Source organism: Cetorhinus maximus, chromosome 20 (genome assembly GCF_964194155.1).
Source record: "Cetorhinus maximus chromosome 20, sCetMax3.hap1.1, whole genome shotgun sequence".
In the NCBI taxonomy this organism is placed as follows: domain Eukaryota; kingdom Metazoa; phylum Chordata; class Chondrichthyes; order Lamniformes; family Cetorhinidae; genus Cetorhinus; species Cetorhinus maximus.
In genome coordinates this window covers 93,962,072-93,985,362 of record NC_135898.1, presented here as the reverse complement: position 1 = coordinate 93,985,362, position 23,291 = coordinate 93,962,072, and the positions used below count along the sequence as shown (strand labels likewise).

General features: G+C 39.1%; 1 protein-coding gene across 1 annotated transcript in view; it reads right to left on the bottom strand.

Moving 5' to 3' along the window:
* Positions 1-251: 251 nt before the first annotated feature.
* Positions 252-23,291, bottom strand: part of add3a (adducin 3 (gamma) a) — a 264,546-nt gene continuing 241,506 nt past the window's right edge. The window contains exons 13-17 of the mRNA XM_078565164.1: positions 20,156-20,275; positions 14,867-14,956; positions 8,780-8,912; positions 5,488-5,571; positions 252-3,502 (exon numbers count right to left, since the gene is read on the bottom strand). Of these exons, the coding sequence (XP_078421290.1) occupies positions 3,231-3,502; positions 5,488-5,571; positions 8,780-8,912; positions 14,867-14,956; positions 20,156-20,275 (699 nt within the window). The 3' untranslated portion in view covers positions 252-3,230. The remainder of the gene's footprint in view (positions 3,503-5,487; positions 5,572-8,779; positions 8,913-14,866; positions 14,957-20,155; positions 20,276-23,291) is intronic.

The following is a 23,291-nucleotide window of genomic DNA, read 5'->3' as shown; positions in this document are numbered from 1 at the left end:
TTATCATTCATGTAGCATATGTTTCACCGTTTATATATCATGTGCAGTACTTTACACTTGTCTGTATTAAATTTCAAAATACCATTTTATTGCCTGCATACAAACTTTGCCCATCTCATTGAGGTTTTGAAGCTGCCTTAGTTAACTCTACTTTGTATATCCTGGTATCCTCCACAAATCTGATTTTTGCTTACACTTTCTGTATATAGAGAATACTGAATGAAGATGTCACAATTAGGAAATTACAGGAGTATGCTAACTTAATTTTAATGGTTAATATACTGATTGCTATCATGTGCATTGTTTTTCATATTGTATTAACAATTAATGTGCCAGAAACATACAAGAACAGATGGTATCTTAGTTATGTCCTTTGGAAGCAACTTAAGTAAATAGCAATCCATGGGGTTAAAAATCTGTAGGACTTGAATATTCAAGTTTTCTTGTACTGGGAACACATTATAATCTTCATTTTGAACAAACTTAAAACCTCATACAAATCAGAGAATGCTTTCATTATTATCTTATGGCTTAGGGACAAGGTTCAAAGTATCTTTTCGTACATAGGCAAAGATTAAGACAATTTTTGGTGTCTTTATATATGTAGGTATTTAATTTTTCATAGAGCAAGTACGCTGCTATACAGAGTGCCATTTCTTATACATTCTTCCATAAGCAGATTCCAGATTTTGAAATGCTCCAAAGTTTTAGATGCTTCACAGAATTTCAAAAATATAAGAAAGCAATGGAATTTGTCAGAATATAATTTACAAAGGACATTATATCACATAATTTGGGCCTAAATTGGAGAGTAAGGTTATTGGAAAATTGTCCCGTAAGATATAAATCATAAGATTTCTAAAATGGGATACTGTACTTCCACATCAAAAAATACTGTTTATTTGTGGATTTTACATTGATTTGCAACACATTTAAAAGCAATTTTGTTAAACATTTTCCACAGGACAATGTGTGTGTGTTTGTGTGCACGCATGCGCACACGTGTGTGTGTATATAGTGCTAACAAGGTGCAACAAGGTTAATTAACTCAATTTAAAGCAATGCATAGCTGCATAAATTATGCAGACAGGAGTCCTCCCCCCCACAAAAAAGTTACCAGAAGCACAAAGCTTGGAAAACTACTTCTTAAACAGTTAATAATAAAGGTTTAATTTTTTTAAACTAAAGTTTAACTACTTGACTAATCTTTCCAGTACTTATTAGTGTTGCTGTTGTGTTGTTCCCTTTCAGAGATGCACTCTGTAGCCCAATCTCATATCCTCAAACCTTCCAACTACTCCAATTCCCATTTATCAACATACAGTTTCAGAATCAAACTACCATTCACATTGCTAATTGGGATTCAGATCACTGACCCCCAATGCTAGTGGTTTAATTTATCTATTTTTTTAATAACTCATGTAGTGGTTTTCCTCAGTGTCCATAGAATTTACTTTTACAGATCTTTTTCTTTTTCTGACAATTACCATGAAAATATCAATTGTAAAGATATTAGTAACAGAAGTCTATTAATCTGGTAACCTATTAGCATCAGTAAACAGGGGTGTATATGTGGAGAAACAATCATTTAAATCTTTTATAGTTTTTATGCTTACAAAAATAGCATCCTTCAGTCATTCCAAAAAAAAAATAAAAATTAAAATACATAGTCCCCCCTCTCAACATCATCATTTTGTTCAGCAGAAGCACATGGCGTCCACACCACAGAAGTAGGAAGTGGAGAATATACAGCAAATTTGTGATCACAACTTAAAAGATGCTGTTTGAAAACACCCATCATTAATCATTTCTCAGTCTTTCAACAAGATGAAAATCTTAACTGCACATTCCATTTTACATGAGAAACTGCTTTATAGCAAATGCATTACAAGTAACAATTCAAGAGAACATATAATGTAAATGATATATTTTGAAGGAGGTTCTCTTGATAATCAACATGCTGTTCCTGATAGATTTTTTTGTAAAAAACATGGAGTTTGCAAAATACTGATTCAAAAAATCTGTATAGTAATTAACATTCTACAGAGTAAACTCGCTGAAAATGGGACAAAATATGGCCATCTATATTAGATACCAGTCTTAAATTGGGGATAGTTCATGCAACCAACAGAGGACAAAGTGTCAACCAGCTCAAATCATTGGACCAAACCCCAAAGGGGTCAAGCCAAGTTAGCATGTTCCATCTAGTAGCTAAAAAAATCAAGTGGCACAAGATATGGCCAAGGTATGGACTCATGCCTACAATATAGAGGCTTTTTTAAAAATCACCAGGTGTCTCTGGGGTTAAAGATAGAGGTGGAGAGAGGGAAAAATGGGTCAATTAGAATAGTTTGGGACTCAGAAGATATGGGCACTGGTTTTGGTATTGTGTTCTAGCTTAATTTTCTAGATCATGCATCTAAAATGTTATTTTCATGCCTTTTTTTTCTTTTAACAACTCTAAAAGTTGTGACACTTCCAAAAAGAATCAACTGCTGCAATACCACTTATTTGTTATAATCTCAATCCTTCCCCCAACACTTAATCTCATTGCACACCTGCCTTTCCCTTTTTGGTAGCATTATTTCTCCTTCATTTGGTTGCCTCATGTATTCACTTAGGATTTAAGTCACTAGTAAGTTATGTATCACCAAAAAGTGCAGTACAGCTTTTTAAAAAAAAACAAAAACGCTATCAACATGACTCCAGTTTTGTATAATCTAGTCCATTAATATTAGAACTATGACATGCCTGGTATAACTCAGGTATACTAGAGTCAGGAATTCTTTATTCTGTCATTAGACCCTTATATTGCATGCTAGTAACATTTATTTTGTAGTATTAAAAATTTAAGATAAAGTTGTCAGTAATGGATTAAATCATCTGTGTTTAATGTATAAAAGTTCCACATTTTGGTGGAAATAAGTAATGAGATGAGTTTATTTTAAAAAGATTAAACTAAATTCCACAGTATAACCGTTCCAAGTCTAGGATTCACTAGAACGTGATTTAGTTTTGGCAAAAGGTTAATTACTAAACAAACTTGCAATAAAACGTTTTGATGTCAGATTAATAACCCCTAATAAATTTGGCCTTTCCTTCTATTCTAGGTCAGTGCACAGTTAACTGACGTTTAGCACATTTAGCTGAGGAACATGTCAATATCAAACATTTAAAATTGACATATCTGACTAACATTTTAGTTGTGCAACACCCCTGCAGATCCATCATTATGCTTCCACTTTTTCCTTCTTCTTGTTCTTTTTCAGGAATGATGGTGTGCGGAATTTCTTTTTCTTCTTTGAGGGGGATTTAGAAGGAGACCCCTCAGGTGAAAGCGTATCGCTGGCATTCAAATCTATCTTTTCTGTTGTCTTGATGGTAATTTCCACACTCTCTACAGTGCTGGTTGTTAACTGGCTGATACGTTTTGTCACATCTTCCGCGAAAGCTTGTCCATCTTCCTTTCCTCCATTCACCACCACTGTTGGCATAGTGTTTTCTGAGGCAGAATGATTATGAATACAAAAAAGTTAAGCTATCAATTATGAAAGTGTCTTAAATGAGTTTCTATTTTAATTTTTATCCATTCATTCATGGGATATGGGTGTCACTAGCAAAGCCAGCAATTATTGCCCATTCACACGTGAATGTGGTGGTGAGCCACCTTCTTGACAACTGAATGACTTGCTAGGCCATTTCAGAGGGCAGTTAAGAGGCAACCACATAAAATCATAAAATGGTTACAGCACAGGAGGAGGCCAGTCAGTCCATCAAGTCTGTGCAAGCTCTCTGAATGAGCAATTTAGTTAATCCCACTTCCCTGGCCCTTTCCCCTGCAACTTTTTTTTCTTTCAAGTGCTTATCCAATTCCCTTATGAATGGCATGATTGAATCTGCCACCACCACTGCATTCAGGTAGTGCATCCCGGATGGTAACCACTTGCTGCATAAAAAGTCCTTTCTTATATCGCCTTTTTGGTTCTTTTGGCAATCGCTAAATTTGTGTCCTCTGGTTCTCCACCCTTCCATCAATGATAACAGTTTCTCCCAATCCAGACCCATCATGATTTTGAACGCCTCTGTGAAATCTCCTCATAACCTCTCTGTCCTAAGAACATCCAAACTTCCCTCATCACTGGAAATATTCTTGTGAATCTTTTCTGCAACCTTTCTGAAACCTTCACATCCTAAAGTGCAATGCCCAATCAAGGACAGTCCGGTTGGAGCTGAACCTTTAACTTGCTTGCTTTTGTATTCTATGCCTCTATTTATAAAGCTCAGGGTCCCATACTCCTCTTTAACCACTTTTTTTCACTCTGCCTTACACCCTTCAATGATTTGTGCACTTATATCCCCAGGTTTCTTTGAGTCTACACCTAAATTGCCTCTCACTATTCCTATCAAAATGTATCATTTCGCACTTTTATACGTTAAATTGTATCTGCCACGTCTGCCCATTGCACCAGTCTGTATATGATCTGCTCTGGGCCTGGAGTCACATATAGATCAGACCAGATAAGGATGACACATTTCCTTCCCTAAGGCACATTAGTGAACCAAATGTTTTTTTCCCCCCAACAATCTGGAATTTACATGACTACCATTAATAATATACTTTTTTCCCCCCTTCCAGAGTTATTTAACTGAATTAAAATCTGACTGCTGCTGAGAGGTTTGAATTCATATCTACAGATTATTACTAGATACTAGATTACTAATCCCATAACATAACCACTTTGCTACCTTTTCCTTTCCATTCACTTTTACATATTCAAAGCGGTATGAGAATGCTGTTCATGGTTTACCAGAATGATCAAAATTGTGTGACAACAAGAGGAAGGGGAAATTATTTGGTGTATGGTTGTCAGGAGGATTGCGCTAGAAAGCGTATTAAAACAGAAAATCCAATTTCTTTACCCAGGTTAAGTTGTCTAACCTTAGTAGATTAGTATAACTTCTATATTGGAAATAGTCTAAATGATAAAATAAATTAAAGAATGTATAGAAGACAATTTATTGCCGAAATGGAAATAAAGCTGAAGCCAAATAGCATGCCTCGAGTGTATGATGCTCACCATCTGAGGCTGGATCAATTCCGGGGGTGAGGAATGAACTCTCATAGGGAATAACTGAATTCCATACTTTCTGTAGTTGTTTATATTGTTTTTGAATTGCATCTACTGCACCGTTAAATATAAAATATGCATACCAATGCTTGAAAATTTTTGCCTCATTATTTAATGAACTCAATGCACTAGTATTGCATTACATGGAGATAGGGCATAGTACCAATACTGCCAGTGGCAAATTCAAGAAAATTAGACTAACCTTCAACTTAATGTAGGAATACTGTACATGTTATATTCTAATGCTTTCTCTGAGAAAGATGCAATAATAATGGAAACAAACTTGTAAAAGGTAGAGACACACATGAATGCCGCCAGGGAATGCAAATGATAATAAGCTACGGTTAAAGTGTCGCACCTTCTAATTTTGCTGGTATGGCTTGTGGGGATTGAGGTGGTGATAACGCAGAACCATCATCTGATGTTAGTTCCTGTTCAGTATCTGTAGGAGAAGAGTTAGTTTTTCTTCGTTTTAATGGTGTTAAAGTACTACATGCAGTGCAAAGATTTCATGCTTTTTTTTTAGTACAAACTAAACATACTTTGTTTACAAAATGAATGCAAAGCATAAAGCCAGCAACGTAGACATTTATTGTGGCAAAGTTAATTTTGCTTTTTTGTTTCGTGGAATATCAAATGCTGGAGTCTATGGAGAATGCAGCTAAAAGCAGCATTAGTTTCATAAGTGAACCTGAATAGGATAACAAGTTAATCTAAAAGGAAGTGGGTTACGTTATCCAACGGAAAATTTTGCTATAAACTACATCCTGTTTCTTCATTCATACCTCACACCCTACATGATTAAGTTAAAGTTTTAATACAAAATTAATTAAAATATTCTTCAGTCCTGATGATGGTGACTTATGCCAGGTATGGTTCCATAGGAGTTGGCAGCCTTGTGATACTATGCTCATGTGTTAGCCTAAATAGTAGTGAAAAGTAGTATTGGACAATGACGAGGAGAGGGAAGTTGGGGTGCACATAAACCAAATCGTAATCTGTCCTCTCTCAATCTCCAGTGATAAGGATAACAATTAAGAATAATCTATTCTATTTTTTTCATTTCTCTGGTCAAGACACACACACACACACACACACACACACACACACACACACACACACAAGACAACTGTTGTATTTCTTTTGCTCCTCCAGCTTAGAATAGGCAATTCAGTAAATATCATGGATCTGCGCCATCAGGAGAACCATTAATTTTTTGCATTGTTTTGGTATCTTATAAGCTTTTAAGTCTGGTAGTAACATTCATTAGGACAGTTGGTATGCAACACTGTATAGAATGCTCCTCCAAGTTGTTTTATTGCTAAGATGGTAGTTAGAAAATAGTAATAGTTGAAACCCAAAATGGAAATAAGGAAAATACAAACATTTACAATACTGCGACATAAAGGGAACATAAGGTCAGACTGGTTGTTGAGTGAATTTCTAGTATGAAACAAGCATGCATTTTTTTTTGCAATAATGAAAATTCCTCTAAATAAGAACTATTTCTACATTTTCTCAAGCCACACAATCATAGTAGCCTCCAGGAATATTTTACCTAATAAGATATTGCAGCCCTTAACTTGATTTCAGTCTCCTGTCAAACAGCAGAGAAACCCCTTGGAAAGTTTTGATCACCATAATGACAGTGATAACAATATGAATTTCAATGGCATAACACATGGGGAAGTGGGGGGTGCAGGGGGCCAGTGGCAAGTGTGGAATCTGCAGTAGAGTACATCTTAAAGTGAAAGTAACTAGATGCACATTTCAGACTGCACACGTTTATGAGTTTCGAAGGGCATTCAAGCTTTTCTATTGGATTAGGACATTAGCCAACTCTGAATGCATTTAGAGATTTGGCAGTGCTCAACATAGTAAGTGAGCTACATAGATTTGAGACCTACAAAACTATAAGTGCCAATATTTCCCATGTCATCCATTATCATCTCTTGCAAGAAATATCCATTTATTTCCTCCCAAATGTAATATGGTAGTTAGCTATATAAACAAAATTTACAAGCATCATTAAACTGCTTTCCCCACGGAATGGTCTTGTGAAGATATGGACAACTTTAAATAGCTTGTGATCGAGATCACCTTTTGGGTAAAATAGTAATCTTCAAATGCTAACAATTAAAAATAGATAACAGTAATTAAGTTAGCAGCCATCTCCAACTGTTCAGGATGTTTTGATTCAATTTTACAGGCTACCAATTCATTTACGTTACTGCTGCCAATTATCTTTTATACCCTTCACCATTCCTTTAGAATTTTTTTTAATTGTTAAAGACTCTTGCTGGAAGCTTATCCTCCAGCTGATCGCTTGTTACACTCCCAGCAGTATACACAACCAGTGTTAATGCGGAAGGAAATTATGATAAACAACTGAACTAGAGATTTGACCTACCAACGAGGAGCAAATAACTGCCAATGCACACCACAATTAAAGAAGAGTATTAAATTCTATGTTTAGAAGTTTGCCATTAAGCATTTAGTTTATATTACAAGACTTCATTATAATAAAAAAATGTTCTTCCATGCCTTTAATGTCTTTCTAGCTAAAGGATATCATCCGTACTGTTAAAACTTTTATGTAACATTGTTCAAAATTATGGACAGTTAATGATAGAGGAGGATAAGAGAGCTCATTATTATAGTGCCTTTCATACTCTCAGAATGGCGCAAAGCCCTTCAGGATCAATGAATTACTTTCAAAAGTATAGTCACTTTTGTTACATCAAGAACCAGTACAGCCCAATTGTGTACAGCACGTTCCCACAAATTAAACAAATGTTAATCTATTTTGGTGATGCTGGTTTAGATACAAATAATGGCCAGGGGCTAGCAGAAAAACTCCATTCTTGTTCAAATATTGCCAGGGGAGCTTTTAAGTCTATGCATGGTGCACTAAATACATGATTGCTCAAATACATTCTAAAATCTGGTAACAGGGACATAGTTCCCACTTCCCAAAAAAATAATTTTAAAAACATTTTGCTACCAGGGGGGTAATATCAGATATTCTGCTCATAAGAGAAAGTGAGGGAAGAAGATTACCCCATGTCACCTTACCCTCCACTTAAAAACAGTTACAGAATAAGCCTCTGGGAGCTTAGGTCTCAACTCAAGAATGATGCAGGTGGACCTGAAAAATGAGAAAATACCACACAACCTCCCAATCATAGGCTCTTTAATTCAGATCCTGGTTTTAAACAAGGGGACTGGCGTGTAACCACTTTAACTTCCAAAATCGTTAGGTGGACAGAGCATCAGCAACTTATACACATTCCTAATTGGAGTTGGAATAAAAGTGAGGGAAAAGCAATAGAATTCAAGGAGGGGGAAGCCTGCCTTTGGGGATATAGGATGTCCTTTTGTACATCTGGAGTTTCAATACTCCAGCATTTCATAGGTTAGGATCCAACTGAAGTGCTAAATAAACCAGGAAAATATTAGTAAATGAACAGACAGTCTACATGGGGCATTAAGATTTGTTAACCACAAGAGGTCACTGTTTCCAATTTATCCTAATACAACTTATTTCCTTCCCCATACTCAATACAGAAATTTTGAAGTTTTTGTATATTATACTGACAAATTACTGGATATAATCAAGTCCTTCATATCAAAAATGTAAGTTATTTTACCATCCAATCCTTGTTGCTTCCGTTCAATTATTTTTTTGTATTCCTCCAATTCGCACTCATTTAAGTAACTGAATGGGTTTGGTGGACCTGGTGGCAACTGGTCTTCCATTCCTTCGATTTCCAACTGCGTGGGCTGGGAAGTAAATAAATTTACATAAATAATTTTAGGTTTCAGTAGTGGTGGAAGATTTTAACTTTATCACATAATTCTCAGAAAATTCAGAGCATCTTCTTACAGTTTGATGTAAGCTTTCCAATATATGACCAATGATAATAAATTGTCACCTGCACAAAGATACAATCAGCTCCTTTCTCGGTGAGGAAAACAGAGAGCTATGTCTTTAACTGAGCTAATTATTACCAAAATAACCTAGGGGCATCTTAACAGCAATGACACTGAAGCGCTAAACCAAGTTCAAATTCCAGTGTTCAAATCACGTACATATGGTATTTTGGTTCCCTTGGCTAGGTTTTAGCTGAATCATTTTCAAAAGGAAGAGATCCTTTTCCCTATCACTCAAGCATATCTCATTAGATTGCCAAAAAAGGGATTTTTTTTATAGCATCATGCAGAGGGCTAACTCAAGTATGGTGAAATCAAAGAATTTAATTTAGACAGAATAAAATGTTTATAATAACCTGCGCTGTAAACCATCCAGACAGTATGCTAATTAAATCCTTTTCTGTTTCCACATTCATGATGTTTTTGGTTCAGTACTTCATTAGAAGTTCACAGAACCATAGAATTTTATAGCACAGGAATCGATCTGGCACATAGTGGCTATGCCAGCTCTTACTAGAACAATCCAAAACAAATCCATTGTTCTCTCTCACAACCCCCTCCCATACTGTATCTTGTTCTGTTTCAAAGATTAATATATTGATACAATTTTTCTTAAAGATGCAATGACCACTACCTCAACTTCTTTCTGTTCTAAGAGCCTTGTATGTAGACAATTTTCTCCCAGCCACTTTCCTCATTGACGATTTTAATTTGATGAGGTGTCGTCGACTCTCCAAAAGAAATTCTTTCCTTAGTCACCATCAAAACCCTTCATAATTCCATAATCATTCATTAAATATTCTCTTCACTTTGTCTGTTCCAATGGAAATAGTCCTAGTGTCTCAAGCCTTTCTTCATGACTATAGTTTTCCAATCCCTGGCATTGTCATGGTGTATCAATGTTGGGCATTTTCTATTCGCTTTTGATCCCGCATGGGAGACTGATAATGAAGTTAAGAGCCCATGGGATCCAAGGCAATTTGGCAAATTGAATCCAGAATTGGCTGAGTGGCAGGAAGCAGAGGGTGATGGTCGAGGGGTGTTTTTGTGATTGGATGCCTGTGTCCATTGGGGTTCCACAGGGATTGATGTTAGGTCCCTTGCTGTTTGTGGTATATATAAACGATTTAGACTTGAATGTAGGAGGGTTGATCAGTAAGTTTGTGGATGACTCGAAAATTGGTGGGGTGATAAATAGTGAGGAGGATAGCCTTAGATTACAGGAGGATATAGACAGGCTGATCAGTGGCAAATGGAATTTAATCTGGATAAGTGTGAAGTGATGCACTTGGGCAGGACAAACAAGGCATGGGAATACATGAATGCTAGGACACTGGGAAGTACCAAGGATCAGAGGGACCTTAGTGTGCATGTCCACTGGTTCCTTAAGGTAGCAGGACAGGTAGATAAGTTGGTTAAAAAGGCATATGGGATACTTGCCTTTATTAGCTGAGGCATAGAATATAAGAGCAGGGAGATTATGCTGGAACTGTATAAAACCCTGGTTAGGCCACAGCTAAAGTATTGCGTGCAGTTCTGGAATCCGCATTATAGGAAGGATGTGATTGCACTAGAGAGAGAGTGCAGAGGAGATTTACCAGGATGTTGCCTGGGCTGGAGAGTTTTAGTTATGAGAAGAGATTGGATAGACTGGGGTTATTTTCCCTGGAGCAGAGGAGATTGAGGGGGGATATGATTGAGGTGTATAAAAGGGGCATAGATAGGGTAGACAGGAAGGAACTTTTCCCCTTAGTGGAGGGATCAATATCCAGGGGGCATAGATTTAAGGTAAGGGGCAGGAGGTTTAGAGTGGATGTGAGGAAGAAATTTTTCATCCAGAGGGTGGTAGGAATCTGGAATTCACTGCCTAAAAGGGTGGTAGAGGCAGAAACCCTCATAACATTTAAGAAGTATTTGGATGTGAACTTGTGATGCCATGGCATACAAGGCTATGGGCCTAATGCTGGAAAATGGAATTAGAATAGTTAGGTACTCGTTTGACCGGTGCAGACTCGATGGGCCGAAGGGCCTTTTTCTGTGCTGTAGATCTCTATGACTATGACTAACAGTTAACTGCCAAGCTTTCAAATTCAAACCAGGCAAGTCAATTCTGATTGGTAAAGGCATTGACATGGGGAATGAACCGGGGAATGAACCAGGGAATGGCTGTCCCCAAATTTTTGTTTAGTTGAAAAAGATGTGTGGACATGTACTTTTTGTTTGCAAAGGACAGGGCCCCATGTGTTTTCAAACAAAAAGAACATGTCCACGCACTGCACCTTTATTAACTAAACAGAAGTTTGGGGGGGAACAGCCATTTCCTGGTTCATTCCCTCAACAAATCAGAGTCCACTTGCCAACCAATCAACACCCTCTTCACATGAAGTATAAATTGCTGTACCCGTTGAATTTGGCATTCTTGCTTTTGTCCTGATGAGTGCAAGACAAAAAGCTTCAACAGCATGTCTTTTTTATAGCAATATATACTTGCCACTTATCTGCCCTTTCCACATAAACTGTGCATCTTTCTGAATTCCTTTACAATTCTCCTTGCTGTTTTCTGCTTTCCCAACTTTGTCATCAAATTTGCAAGATTATGCTCTGTGTTCAAGTCTAAATCATCCATATATACATCAAGAAGAAATGTGAATTCAACAATGACTTCTGGGGCACACCACTTCATCCAGTCAGTTCTTCAAAAAAACGATCAAATTTGGTAAACAAGACTTATCTTTAACAAATTCGTTTATCCCTGATTGACCCTTGGATTTCCAAACGTTCATTAATTTCACCTTCTTGTATTCCTGTCACAGCACATTCTAATCACCTTAATCATTCAAAAGAAAACATAACTCTTTGACACTGGTCAACCTTTCAACAATTAGGGCCGATTAGGTACCAAAAAAGGATTTATGCATGGGGCAGGAGGCATGGCTGAGGTGTTAAATGAATACTTTGCATCTGTCTTTACTAAGGAAGCAGGTCATGGTGACAGAGGAGGAAACTCTGTCACTAGAAGGGTTCAAAATTGATAAGGGAGGTGGTATTGGATAAACTGTCAGTACTTAAAGTTGACACAGCACTAGGACCGGATAAGATGCATTCAAGAATATTAAAGGAAGCGAGAGTGGAAATTGCAGGGGCACTGGCCATAATCTTTCAGTCTTCCCTAGACTCGGGGGGAGTACCACAGGACTGGAAAATCACAAACATTATGCCCTTGTTCAAAAAAGGTTGTAAGGATAAACCCAGCAATTATAGACCAGTCAGTTTAACTTCAGTGGGAAGCTTCTAGAAACAATTATTCAGGATAGAATTAATAGTCATGTGGAAAAATGTGGGTTGATTAAGAAGAGCCACCATGGATTTCTAAAGGGAAAACAGTATTTAACTAACTTGGAGTTTTTTGAAGAGGTAACAGAGATGGTCGATGAGGGTAATGTTGTTGTGGTGTAGACGGACTTCTGAAAGGCATTCTATATAGTGCCATACAACAGACTTGAAACGTTATAGCTCATGGAATAAAAGGGACAGTAGCAACGTGGATACAAAATTGGCCAAGTAATAGGAAACAGCGAGTAATTGCTAATGGATATTTTTCAGGCTGGAGGAAGGTTTGTAATGGAGTTCCCCAGGGGTCTGGATTGGAACCCTTGCTTTTCCTTATATATATGTTAATGATCTAGATCTTGGTGTGCAGCAATTTCAAAGCTTGCGGAAGATACAAAACTTGGAAGCATTGTAAACTGAGAGGTGGACAGTGTAGAACTTCAAAATGACATAGACAAGTCGTTGGAGTGGGCAGATAGGTGGCAGATGAATGTTCAATGCAGAGAAGTGTGAGGTGATACATTTTGGTAGGAAGAACATGGAGAGACAATATGAAATAAGGGGTACAACTGTAAAGGGTGTGCAGGAGCAGAGGGACCTGGGTGTATGTGCGCATAAGTCATTAAAGGTGGAAGCACAGGTGGAGAGAGCAGTTGATAAAGCATACAGTATCCATGGCTTTATTAATAGGGGAATAGAGTACAAGAGCAAGGAGGTTATGCTGAACTTGTATAAGACATCAGTTAAACCAATTATGAAGATAGATTGGAGAAGTTGGGACTGTTCTCCTTGGACAGGAGAAGGCTAAGAGGAGATTTGATAAAAGTGTTCAAACTCATGAGGGGGCTAGACAGAGTAGATAAAACTTCCTGCTTGTAAAAGGATCGAGAAGGAGATGACACAGATTTAAAGTGATTTGCAAAAGAAGCAAATGCTTTTTCACAGAGTGAGTGGTTGGGGTCTGGAATGCACTGCCTGGAAGTGTGGTGGAGACAGGTTCAATTCAAGGCATTCAGGAGGGCATTAGATGATATTTAAATAGAAACAACGTGCAGACTTACAGGGAAAAGGCAGGAGAATGGTACTGAGTCATAATGCTCATTTGGAGAGCCGGTGCAGACACGATGGGCTGAATGGCGGCCTCCTGCACCATAACAATTCTGTGATTCTGAACATTGATAATGCAGTTAAAAGAATCCATTTACAATTACAGTCCCCACGACTTACAGCAGTTGCATTCCTGTGAATGTGATTTGCTGCTCTGCATGGCAGAAGGGGTAGTCTTAGAAGATTAAAATTAATTTCATCTACAGCTTCCAGAGAGGACAGTTAATATTCATGCTGTACATGTGATAAAAGTTGCGGAAACAACAATAAAATTGCTGAAAACACACAGGAGGTACCTGAGTGATAACAGTTGGTCTTGGGTTTCAGATGATTATATGTTTGGACATCACTAACATTGTTAACAAAATGGATTGATTCAATAAGTCGTTTAATCTGTTTCATATAAATTGTAGGTACAATTCACTGTAAGAGTTCTCTCTCTAGTCACCTGGTAGTATAGAACTTGACTATTGCAGAAAAAAAGAGACATGCTGTTGAAGCTTTTCATCTTGCACCCATCACGACAGATGCAAGAATGCCAAATTTCAAAGGGAACAGCAATTTATACTGCTGAGAAGAGGTCCTGATTAGTTTGCAAATTGGCTGTGGTCAAGACATTGCCATGGGGAATACACCACGGAGCCATCGTCTCCCCCGTTTGCAATAGGCAGAGTACTAACCATACTCAATGAATCTGTGCTTGCAAAACTCAGAATATAATGTCTAATGCTAGATGTGATTCTGCGATTGGGCAGCATTTGCTGAACAATCCTGAGCACATTAAGAATTACACTAACAACCAATTTAAGATTATCAGTCATGCTTGTAATGTACCTCACTTATGCTTGCTAGTAGCTACATATATTTATATGCAGGGGTCTGTCCTCTGCAGGTAAAAGGAATATGTCCAGACATTACATCTCTTTTGAATAAACAAAAGCATGGGGGTAATGGCTCCTTGGTGCATACGCCATGGCAACATCTCAACCAATCAGGTGACTTGCCAACCAATCAGCATCCCTTTTCTCATGCAGTATAAATTGCTGTTCCCTTTGAAATTTGGCATTCTTACGTCTGTCTTGATGAGTGCAAGATTAAAAGTTTCGAAAGCATGTTTCTCTTTTCAGCAATACGCAAGTTCTCTTTGCATCAGTCAGTCTGCACAAAATAAAAATTGAGCATTTAAAATGCCAAAACTGACAGTTTTGACATTGGCTTTAATGCAAATTAAGTTACCACTTTTTGGCAGCTATAAGTGACTCTCCATTTTAAACATGGATGTTTTAAATGGTGAGAACTATAGCTATTTGTATTAACAGGAAAATCATGAATTGAAGGACAAATTGAAATATATAATACAACTATACCGGAGTAGTTTTCTTCTCTACAACAATACCAGCCAGCAATTGTGACTGTGGCCCCGCAGTCTTCATGTCATATCGATTCTGCTCACGAATCTGGAACAAAAATAATTAGACAATCCTTGGTTCAGGAATGCTGTATATGTCAGGATACATAACACTGTAAATATTAAACATCTTTGACCTGATCAATGAGTTTCGCGTGATCCTTTTACCTTCAATTAAAGTCATCTGGCAGATTGGTGAGATGATATTATCCTGAAAAGTTCAAAGGGTTTTGGAAGAACTTTTCACAACAAATACATGAAACTGCACAAACAGCAAACTGTGCACATTATACAATTATGACCCAATTCTAAATTATTTACAAATGGAGTCCATAAATACAATGACTATTACTTAATAAAATACACATCATAAAGAATAAACACAGAAGGAACATTTTTTTATATTCCCCAACCTCAGTCTGCACCTTGCATGTAGCTAAACCACTTAAGACCAAGTTTCTAGACATTGTAGATTTTTGTTGTCCCATTTGGCAGTCTCCAGTGAGGCAATCCAGAACCTTGGTTTCTGTACCAGGTAACTTTGGAAGCAGTAAGAGTACTTTAATTGGAAGTATCTTCCCTTAATGATTTTTTTGTTATGTTTATGAAAATGTTTTAAAATTTATTAGAAATTTTCACTTTTACTCTTATACGGAATCAGATATAGCAATTAAGTAGCCACTAGTGTGAGAGGACCACCCTGGGACAGCCAGTCAGCAGCACCCGGAGGAGAGTGCAAGAGGCGGACCCAAAGCCAGGCAGTCAGCAGCACCCGGAGGAGAGTGCGAGAGGAGGACCCCAAGCCAGGCAGTCAGCAGCACCCGGAGGAGAGTGCGAGAGGAGGACCCCAAGCCAGGCAGTCAGCAGCACCTGGAGGAGAGTGCGAGAGGAGGACCCCAAGCCAGGCAGTCAGCAGCACCTGGAGGATAGTGCGAGAGGAGGACCCCAAGCCAGGCAGTCAGCAGCACCTGGAGGAGTGTGAGAGAGGAGGACCCCGGGACAGGCAGTCAGCAGCACCAAGAGGAGAGTGCAAGAGGAGGACCTAAAGAGCAGGAGTTTACCTGTGAGGGAGCGGAGCGGCTGTATAAAGAGTGGGAACGGTGTTTACCTGTGAGGGAGCCACTTCTCACCCAGACACTCAGTGGTGCTGGAATTCGAAAGGAGTGACATCAGGACAAGGGAAAGAGCTGATTTATAGATGTGTTTTTTTCTACTTTAAAGCAACATTACAGAAAGTAAGAGTCTCAGTATTTTTTTTAATGAAAAACTAAATAGTTTTCTACTTGGTTTAAATTTAAGGAAATACTTTTAATTAAAACAAACAAAAAGTATGGCAAGGGAGCTGAATCCTGTTGTTGTACAGCCTGCAGCATGTGGGAATTCTTAGACACTCCTTGCAGTCTGGATGATCAGATGTGCAGGAAGTGCCACCAGCTTAAGCAATGGGTTTCGGAGTTTGAGTGTCAGCTGGAGACACAGCAGTGCATCCACGAGGCTGAAGGTTACGTGGATAGCATGTTTTTTAAGATGTGGTCACTCCACAGCTGAAGGAAGTGCAGTCAGAGGGGGAATGTGGGTGACAACCAGTCAGAAGGACGGAGGCAGGCAGGTGGTCAAGAAAGCCCCAGAGTGCATCTCACTCAAGAACCGTTTTTGTTGGAAAACGCTGAGGGTGAAGGTTCCTCTGGAGAGTGCAGCTAGAGCCAAGTTCACGGCACTGTGGGTGGCTCAGCTGCACAAGGGGGGAGGAGTAAGAGTGCAAGAGCAATAGTGGTAGGAGACTCAATAGCGAGGGGTGCAGACAGGTGCTTCTGCGGCCGTAGACCTGACTCAGGATGATGTGTTGCCTCTCTGGTGCCAGGGTCAAGGATGTCACAGAACAGCTGCAGGGGGAGGGCGAACTGTTAGAGGTCGTGGTTCACATTGGTACCAACGACATGGGTAGAAAGAAGGATGAGGTCCTGCAACAAAAATTTAGGGAGCTAGGTAGCAGATTAAAAAGCAGGACCTCAAAGGTTGTAATCTCTGGATTACTCTCTGTGTCATGTGCAAGTGAGTATAGGAATAGGAGGATAGAGAGGATGAATGTGTGGCTGAAGAGATGGTGCAGGAGACAGGGCTTTAGTTTCCTGTATCACTGGATCTGTTTCTGGCGAAGGTGGGGCCTGTATAAGTCTGACGGGTTGTACCTGAACCGGAACAGGACCAACATCCTTGCGGGGAGCTTTGCTCATGCTGTTGATTTGGCAGGGGGATGGGATACAGAGTGGAGTTACAGTAGGGGGTGATGCACAGCCAAATACAGAAGAGAAACTAAATCAATCTGGAAGGCAGAGCAAATCTTGACTTTTTTAAAGGCACAAGGGAATAATGCAAGGCTGGACTATCTATTTTAACGCAAAGAGTCTTACAAGTAAGACAGATGAATGGAGGGCATTGATTAGCACATGGAAATATGATATTGTTGCTATCTCAGAGACACGGTTGAAGGAAGGGCAGGACCTGCAGCTCAATATTCCAGAGTATAGAATCTTCAGGCATGTCAGGGAGTAAAAGATGGCCAGTAAAAGAGGAGGAGGTGGCATTGCACTATTGATCAATGAGTCAATTACTGCAGTAAGGAGGGATGGTATCTTAGAATGTTCCTCAAATGAGGCCATATGGGTAGAACTTAAAAACAAAAAGGGGCAATCATTTTTCTGGGAGTGTACTATAGGTCTCCAAACAGTAAGTGGGAGATAGAGGAGCAGAAATGTAGGCAAATCTCAGAAGTGTAACAATAATAGAGTAATACTAGTAGGGGATTTCAACTTCCCCAGTACTAACTGGGATAGTCCTAGAGTGAAAGGCTTAGAGGGGGCGAAATTCTTAAAGTGCATCCAGGAGAGCTTTTTGAGCCAGCATGTAAAAAGTCTGACAAGAGAAGGGGTGGTACTGGACCTAATCTTAGGGAATGAAGCTGGGCAAGTGGTAGAAGTATCAGTGGGGGAGCATTTCAGGGATAGTGACCATAACTCTAATATTTAAGGTAGTTTTGGAAAAGGACAAAGATGGACTGGAAATAAGGTCCTGAATTGGGGAAAGGCCGGTTTCAATATGATAAGACAAGATCTGGCCAAAGTGGACTGAGAGCAGCTACTTGTAGGAAAGTCTACATCAGACCAGTGGGAGTCATTCAAAAAGGAAATAGTGAGAGTTCAGGGCCAACATATTCCCGTAAAGGTGAAGGGTACAACAAGTCCAGGGAACCCCGGATGTCAAGGGATATAGAGGATTGGATGAGGAAAAAAAGGAGGCTTATGGCAGATACAGAGGGCTGAAAACAGTGGAAGTCCTAGAGGAATATAGAAAGTATACGGGCGGGGTACTTAAAAAAAGTAATTAGGAGAGCGAAGCATGAAAAAACTGGCAGGCACGATAAAGGAAAATCCCAAGACATTTTATAAATATATTAAGGGTAAGAGGATAACCAGGGAAAGAGTGGGGCCAATTAGGGACCGAAGTGGCAATTTGTGCATGGAGCCAGAGGACATAGGTGAGGTTTTAAATGATTACTTTTCATCTGTGTTCACTATGGAGAAGGACCATGTAGGTGTAGAAATCAGGGAGGGGGACTGTATATACTTGAACAAGTTAGCATTGAAAGGGAGGAGGTATTAGTAGTTTTAGCAGGCTTAAAAGTGGATAAATCCCCAGATCCAAGTGAGATGTATCCCAGGCTGCTATGTGAGGCAAGGGAGGAGATTGCAGGGGCTCTGACACTAATTTTCAAATCCTCTCTGGCCACAGGAGAGGTGCCAGAGGACTGGAGGACAGCGAATGTGGTACCATTATTCAAGAAGGGTAGTAGGGATAAACCAGGTAATTACAGGCCAGTGAGTCTAACATCAGTGGTAGAGAGACTATTGGATAAAATTCTGAGGCACAGGAGAGGCAGGGATTAATCAGGGATAGTCAGCATAGCTTTGTCAGGGGGAGATCATGTCGAACAAATTTGATTGAATTTTTCGAGGAGGTGACTAGTTGTGTAGATGAGGGTAGTGCAGTTAATGTAGCCTTCATGGACTTCAGTGAGGCTTTTGACAAGGTCCTGCATGGGAGAATGGTTAAGAAGGTAAGAACCCATGGGATCTAGGGCAATTTGGCAAATTGGATCCAAAATTGGCTTAGTGGCAGGAGGCAGAGGATGATGTTCGAAGGTTGTTTTTGCGATTGGAAGCCTGTGACGAGTGGTGTACCACAGGGATCGGTGCTGGGACCCTTGCTAGTTTATAGCGTACATTAGTGATTTAGATGTGAATATAGAAGGTATGATCAGTAATTTCGCAGATGACACGAAAATTGGTGATGTCGTAAATAGCGAGGAGGAAAGCTTTAGATTGCAGGACGATATAGATGGGCCGGGAAGATGGGCAGAGTAGTGGCAAATGGAATTTAATCCTGAGAAGTGTGAGGTGTTGCATTTTGGAAGGACCAACGCGGCAAGGGAATACACAATGAATGGTAGGACCCTAGGAAATACAGAGGATCAGAGGGACCTTGGTGTACATGTCCATAGATACCTGAAGGCAGCAGCACAGGTAGATAAGATGTTTAAGGTGGCATATGGGATACCTGCCTTTATTAGCCAAGGCATAGAATACAAGAGGAGGGAGGTTATGTTGGAGCTGTAAAAAAACGCTAGTTAGGCCACAGCTGGAGTACTGTGTACAGTTCTGGTCGCCACACTATAGGAAGGATGTGATTGCACCAGAGAGGGTGCAGAGGAGATTCACCAGGATGTTGCCTGGGCTGGAGAGTTTCAGCTATGAAGAGAGACTGGATAGGCTAGGGTTGTTTTCGTTAGAGCAGAGGTGGCTGAAGGACCTGATAGAGGTATACAAAATTATGAGGGGCATAGATAGGGTAGATAGGAAGAAACTTTTCCCCTTAGCAGAGGTGTCAATAACCAGAGGGCAGAGATTTAAGGTAAGGGGCAGGAGATTTAGAGGGGATTTGAGGAAAGTTTTTTCACCCAGAGGATCGTTGGAATCTGGAACACACTGCCTGTGGGTTTGGTAGAGGCAGGAACCCTCACAACATTTAAGAAGTATTTAGATAATCACTTGAAATACCATAGCATACAGGGCTATGGGCCAAGTGCCGGAAAATGGGATTAGAATAGATAGGTGCTTGATGGCCAGCATGGACATGATGGGCCGAAGGGCCTGTTTCTGTACTGTATAACTATCACTCAGACAAGGCTTACCTTATTTCTCCTGTCATGGACCTCCCGTGGATCTGTGTTTAATGGAACAAACTGATTAGGATCTTCTATCTTGATTGGTGTTCCACTACTGTTTTTTGAAGTGCTGTCTGCCTTTTTCCACTGAAAAAAGATAAAATTTCTACATGATTCTTAGAAAAATAATAGCCCGGATTTTGCAGTACCAACAATAACAAGACAATAGCACTTACTGACATGGAACAAGACAACTTCTGACGACCGCAGTTGAATGTGGAAATCAGGAAGTTGCTTGTTCAATATGCTCTGCTCTTCCAAAGGTTGTGTGGTCATGATGTTTCACTGAAAGACTCACCAGGCAAATACACTGAATGGCGTGAAGTTGATACGCCTACCTGATATATACAAGCTAAATTCACCAGAAAAAAGTCTTGTCCATTTCTGTCCAAGTACCCTTCTAATGGTAAGGCAAGTCTTGATTACTGCGACACAAACACTCTGGCACTGAAAATTAACTCTTATAATTGTGGTGTTTCATTCCTTCAGCTTTTAATTATTGGGAGATTTTTTAAAAAGTAAACTAATTTTTAAAACATTCTTCATCTCTCATTCCATCTCTATTTCGCTTTCTGTATCTGATTTGACATCAGATTCAATATTCTGACACTTCCTCGTTTAGACTCTGCAATCACCCAGGTGCTTGCTTTACTCACACAAGTCCTTACATTCTGCATTTATTTGGCTCCTAATTTACAGTAATTTCCGGTGCAAAACCCCAAAGAAAGTTAATAGGCAATTGCAACGAACAAAAATCCAGCCTAATGTATAAATCAGTGGATAACCTACTGTGGTACACCAAATGGTCTTCATGGGTATGTGGAGACCTTGATAATTTAAAAAAAATTCTGGCCATTGCTTTTCCAGTAATACTGTAGGGACTCTGTGTTGCTGTCAATCCTTGGACTATAATATCCACCAAACTATCAATAAGAGGGCTCTTAACATTACCAGAAGGAACAAGCCTGGTTGTTAGAAATAATATTCAGCAAATCTGGGGGTGGGGGTTAATGGGGTAGTTAACGGAGATAGATAATCAGAGGTACACAGATGGAACAGTTCAAATAGAGGCATTAAAGATTGCTGGACACACAGGAAAGCAAGAGGGCAGAGCCAGAGGTAGATATTTTGATGGGGGTGGGGAACATGGGGACACGGAATTTGAGGCAAATTTGGGAAAAGAATATATAGAATCGAGACAGGTTCATGAGAAGGGGACAGATAAAGATTTCCAAGATAGTGATAGGGAATAAAACCAAATCAACATGACTATTTTTCTGAATTAATATTGAAGTGCAATCCAACAGCAAATACGCTGCAGTTAGGGAGGTGCACAAGAATGAAACTTGGTTAAAAGGGTGGATATAAGCCTCTGTGTTATGAAAAAGTACATTTACTTGGCCGCTTGGCGTATGATTTAAATTCCTATGTAAAATACACTAACACAGACAAGGATAGCTGTAGCAGGGAATCATTAGAATGTTCTTGAGAAAAATTTATACATCTGTGTCCAGGTCTTAGCCAACATTCAGCTGAACCATTGAGTTTTGTTAGTACTTAGTCAACCTACTCTGTCCATGGAATGATGTATTCTGGCTTTTGAGATATCGGAAAGCATTGCTGGTGGAAGCTTTGGGGAATTACATAATGTGCTGACCCACCCTCCAGATGGCGAGCTGCATGAAAACAAATACCTTTAACAAGAGGAGCAATCTAGGAAAAATCTGTAAAGAAAAATGGAAGTAGTGTATAAAACTGACCCCACCCATTTCAAGAGAACGCTTAGAACTTAACAGTTTTGAGCTTTGATTGTTAACCTAAGGCATATTTTGTAAACTACCTTCACTTTCATAAAATTAAAAAAATGTTGTGAACAATATTTTACAATTCTCTATACAAATTATGAAGTTAAAAAGCTGGTAGACTAACCGAATAACCAGCCTTTTTGCAGTGCATCCTATACTGTTAGGTTTTCTAAACAGTAAATTCTTAACCCCTTGCCACCAAAGGGAGCTCCTTTGTAATAAGCTACATTTAATTATTATACTGTGATGAAATAATGAAAACAATTATTTCAGTCTAAAGTATTTGCATAAGATCAGGGTCTCATAGGAAAACACAGACTTCCTTACATTTCTGACTTGACAGATGTGCAAGCTGAACTCTGGCTGTATTTTCAGTCATTGTGAATGTCTCACACAAGTATTAAATATGTAAAAATATTTATTATTTATATGAGAGGGATTTGCAGTTAGTTATGGACATGTGCATTGCTTGAACTTGAATCTTAATGTGAATCATTCCCACAAAAGCAAATGAAATTAATCTTTGTTGGATGTTTATATTGTAGCATTAATTAGAGCTATTCAAAATATTTTAGTAGACTACAACTGTATTTTCAGAGCTCAATTTCATTTATTTCATACTTAGGTCGTCCTACTAAGACATTTGGAAGACATTGATGGAACAATTTTAATTAGAAACATGATCAAAAGATAGTACTGAAAGAAAAATACAATAGATTTAGGACTTAGCACATTGGGTGGAATACTGGGTATAACCAAAAGCAATTGTAGCCAATTTGATCCTGAAGTTTACCTCAAGAACACAAAGATCTGGAAAAATTGTGCTCATAACAACACGCAAGCCCAAATCACACAAGAACGCTGCTTCAACAACTTGGATTTATATTTCCCATTTAATGCAAAAAAAAAATTACAAGGTAGGGAACACCAAGCTAGAAAAGGAGAAATTAAGACATGAAATTCTAGAGAGTAGGAACCAGTTATCAATGGGCGGGTATGGGAAAGTGGGATGGAAGAAACTGACTACATGGAAGATGATTTCCAATTTAATGTATGGGCAATGGACAGCCAACATGAGCCAGTGAGGATAAATGATAGCTGAGCAAGGCTTGTGCATACTCTGGAAGGTAAATTAATCAGTTAACTAAGTTAGAGTGATCAAGTTTAGAGGTAACAAAGACACATAAATGAGTTTCAGCAGCAAAGGGACAGGCATTGTTTTGGAGGTGGAAGCAAGTAGTCTTTGTGCTGGAGAGGATCTGGACCCTTACAGGACAAAAAGACTGAATAGGCTGATT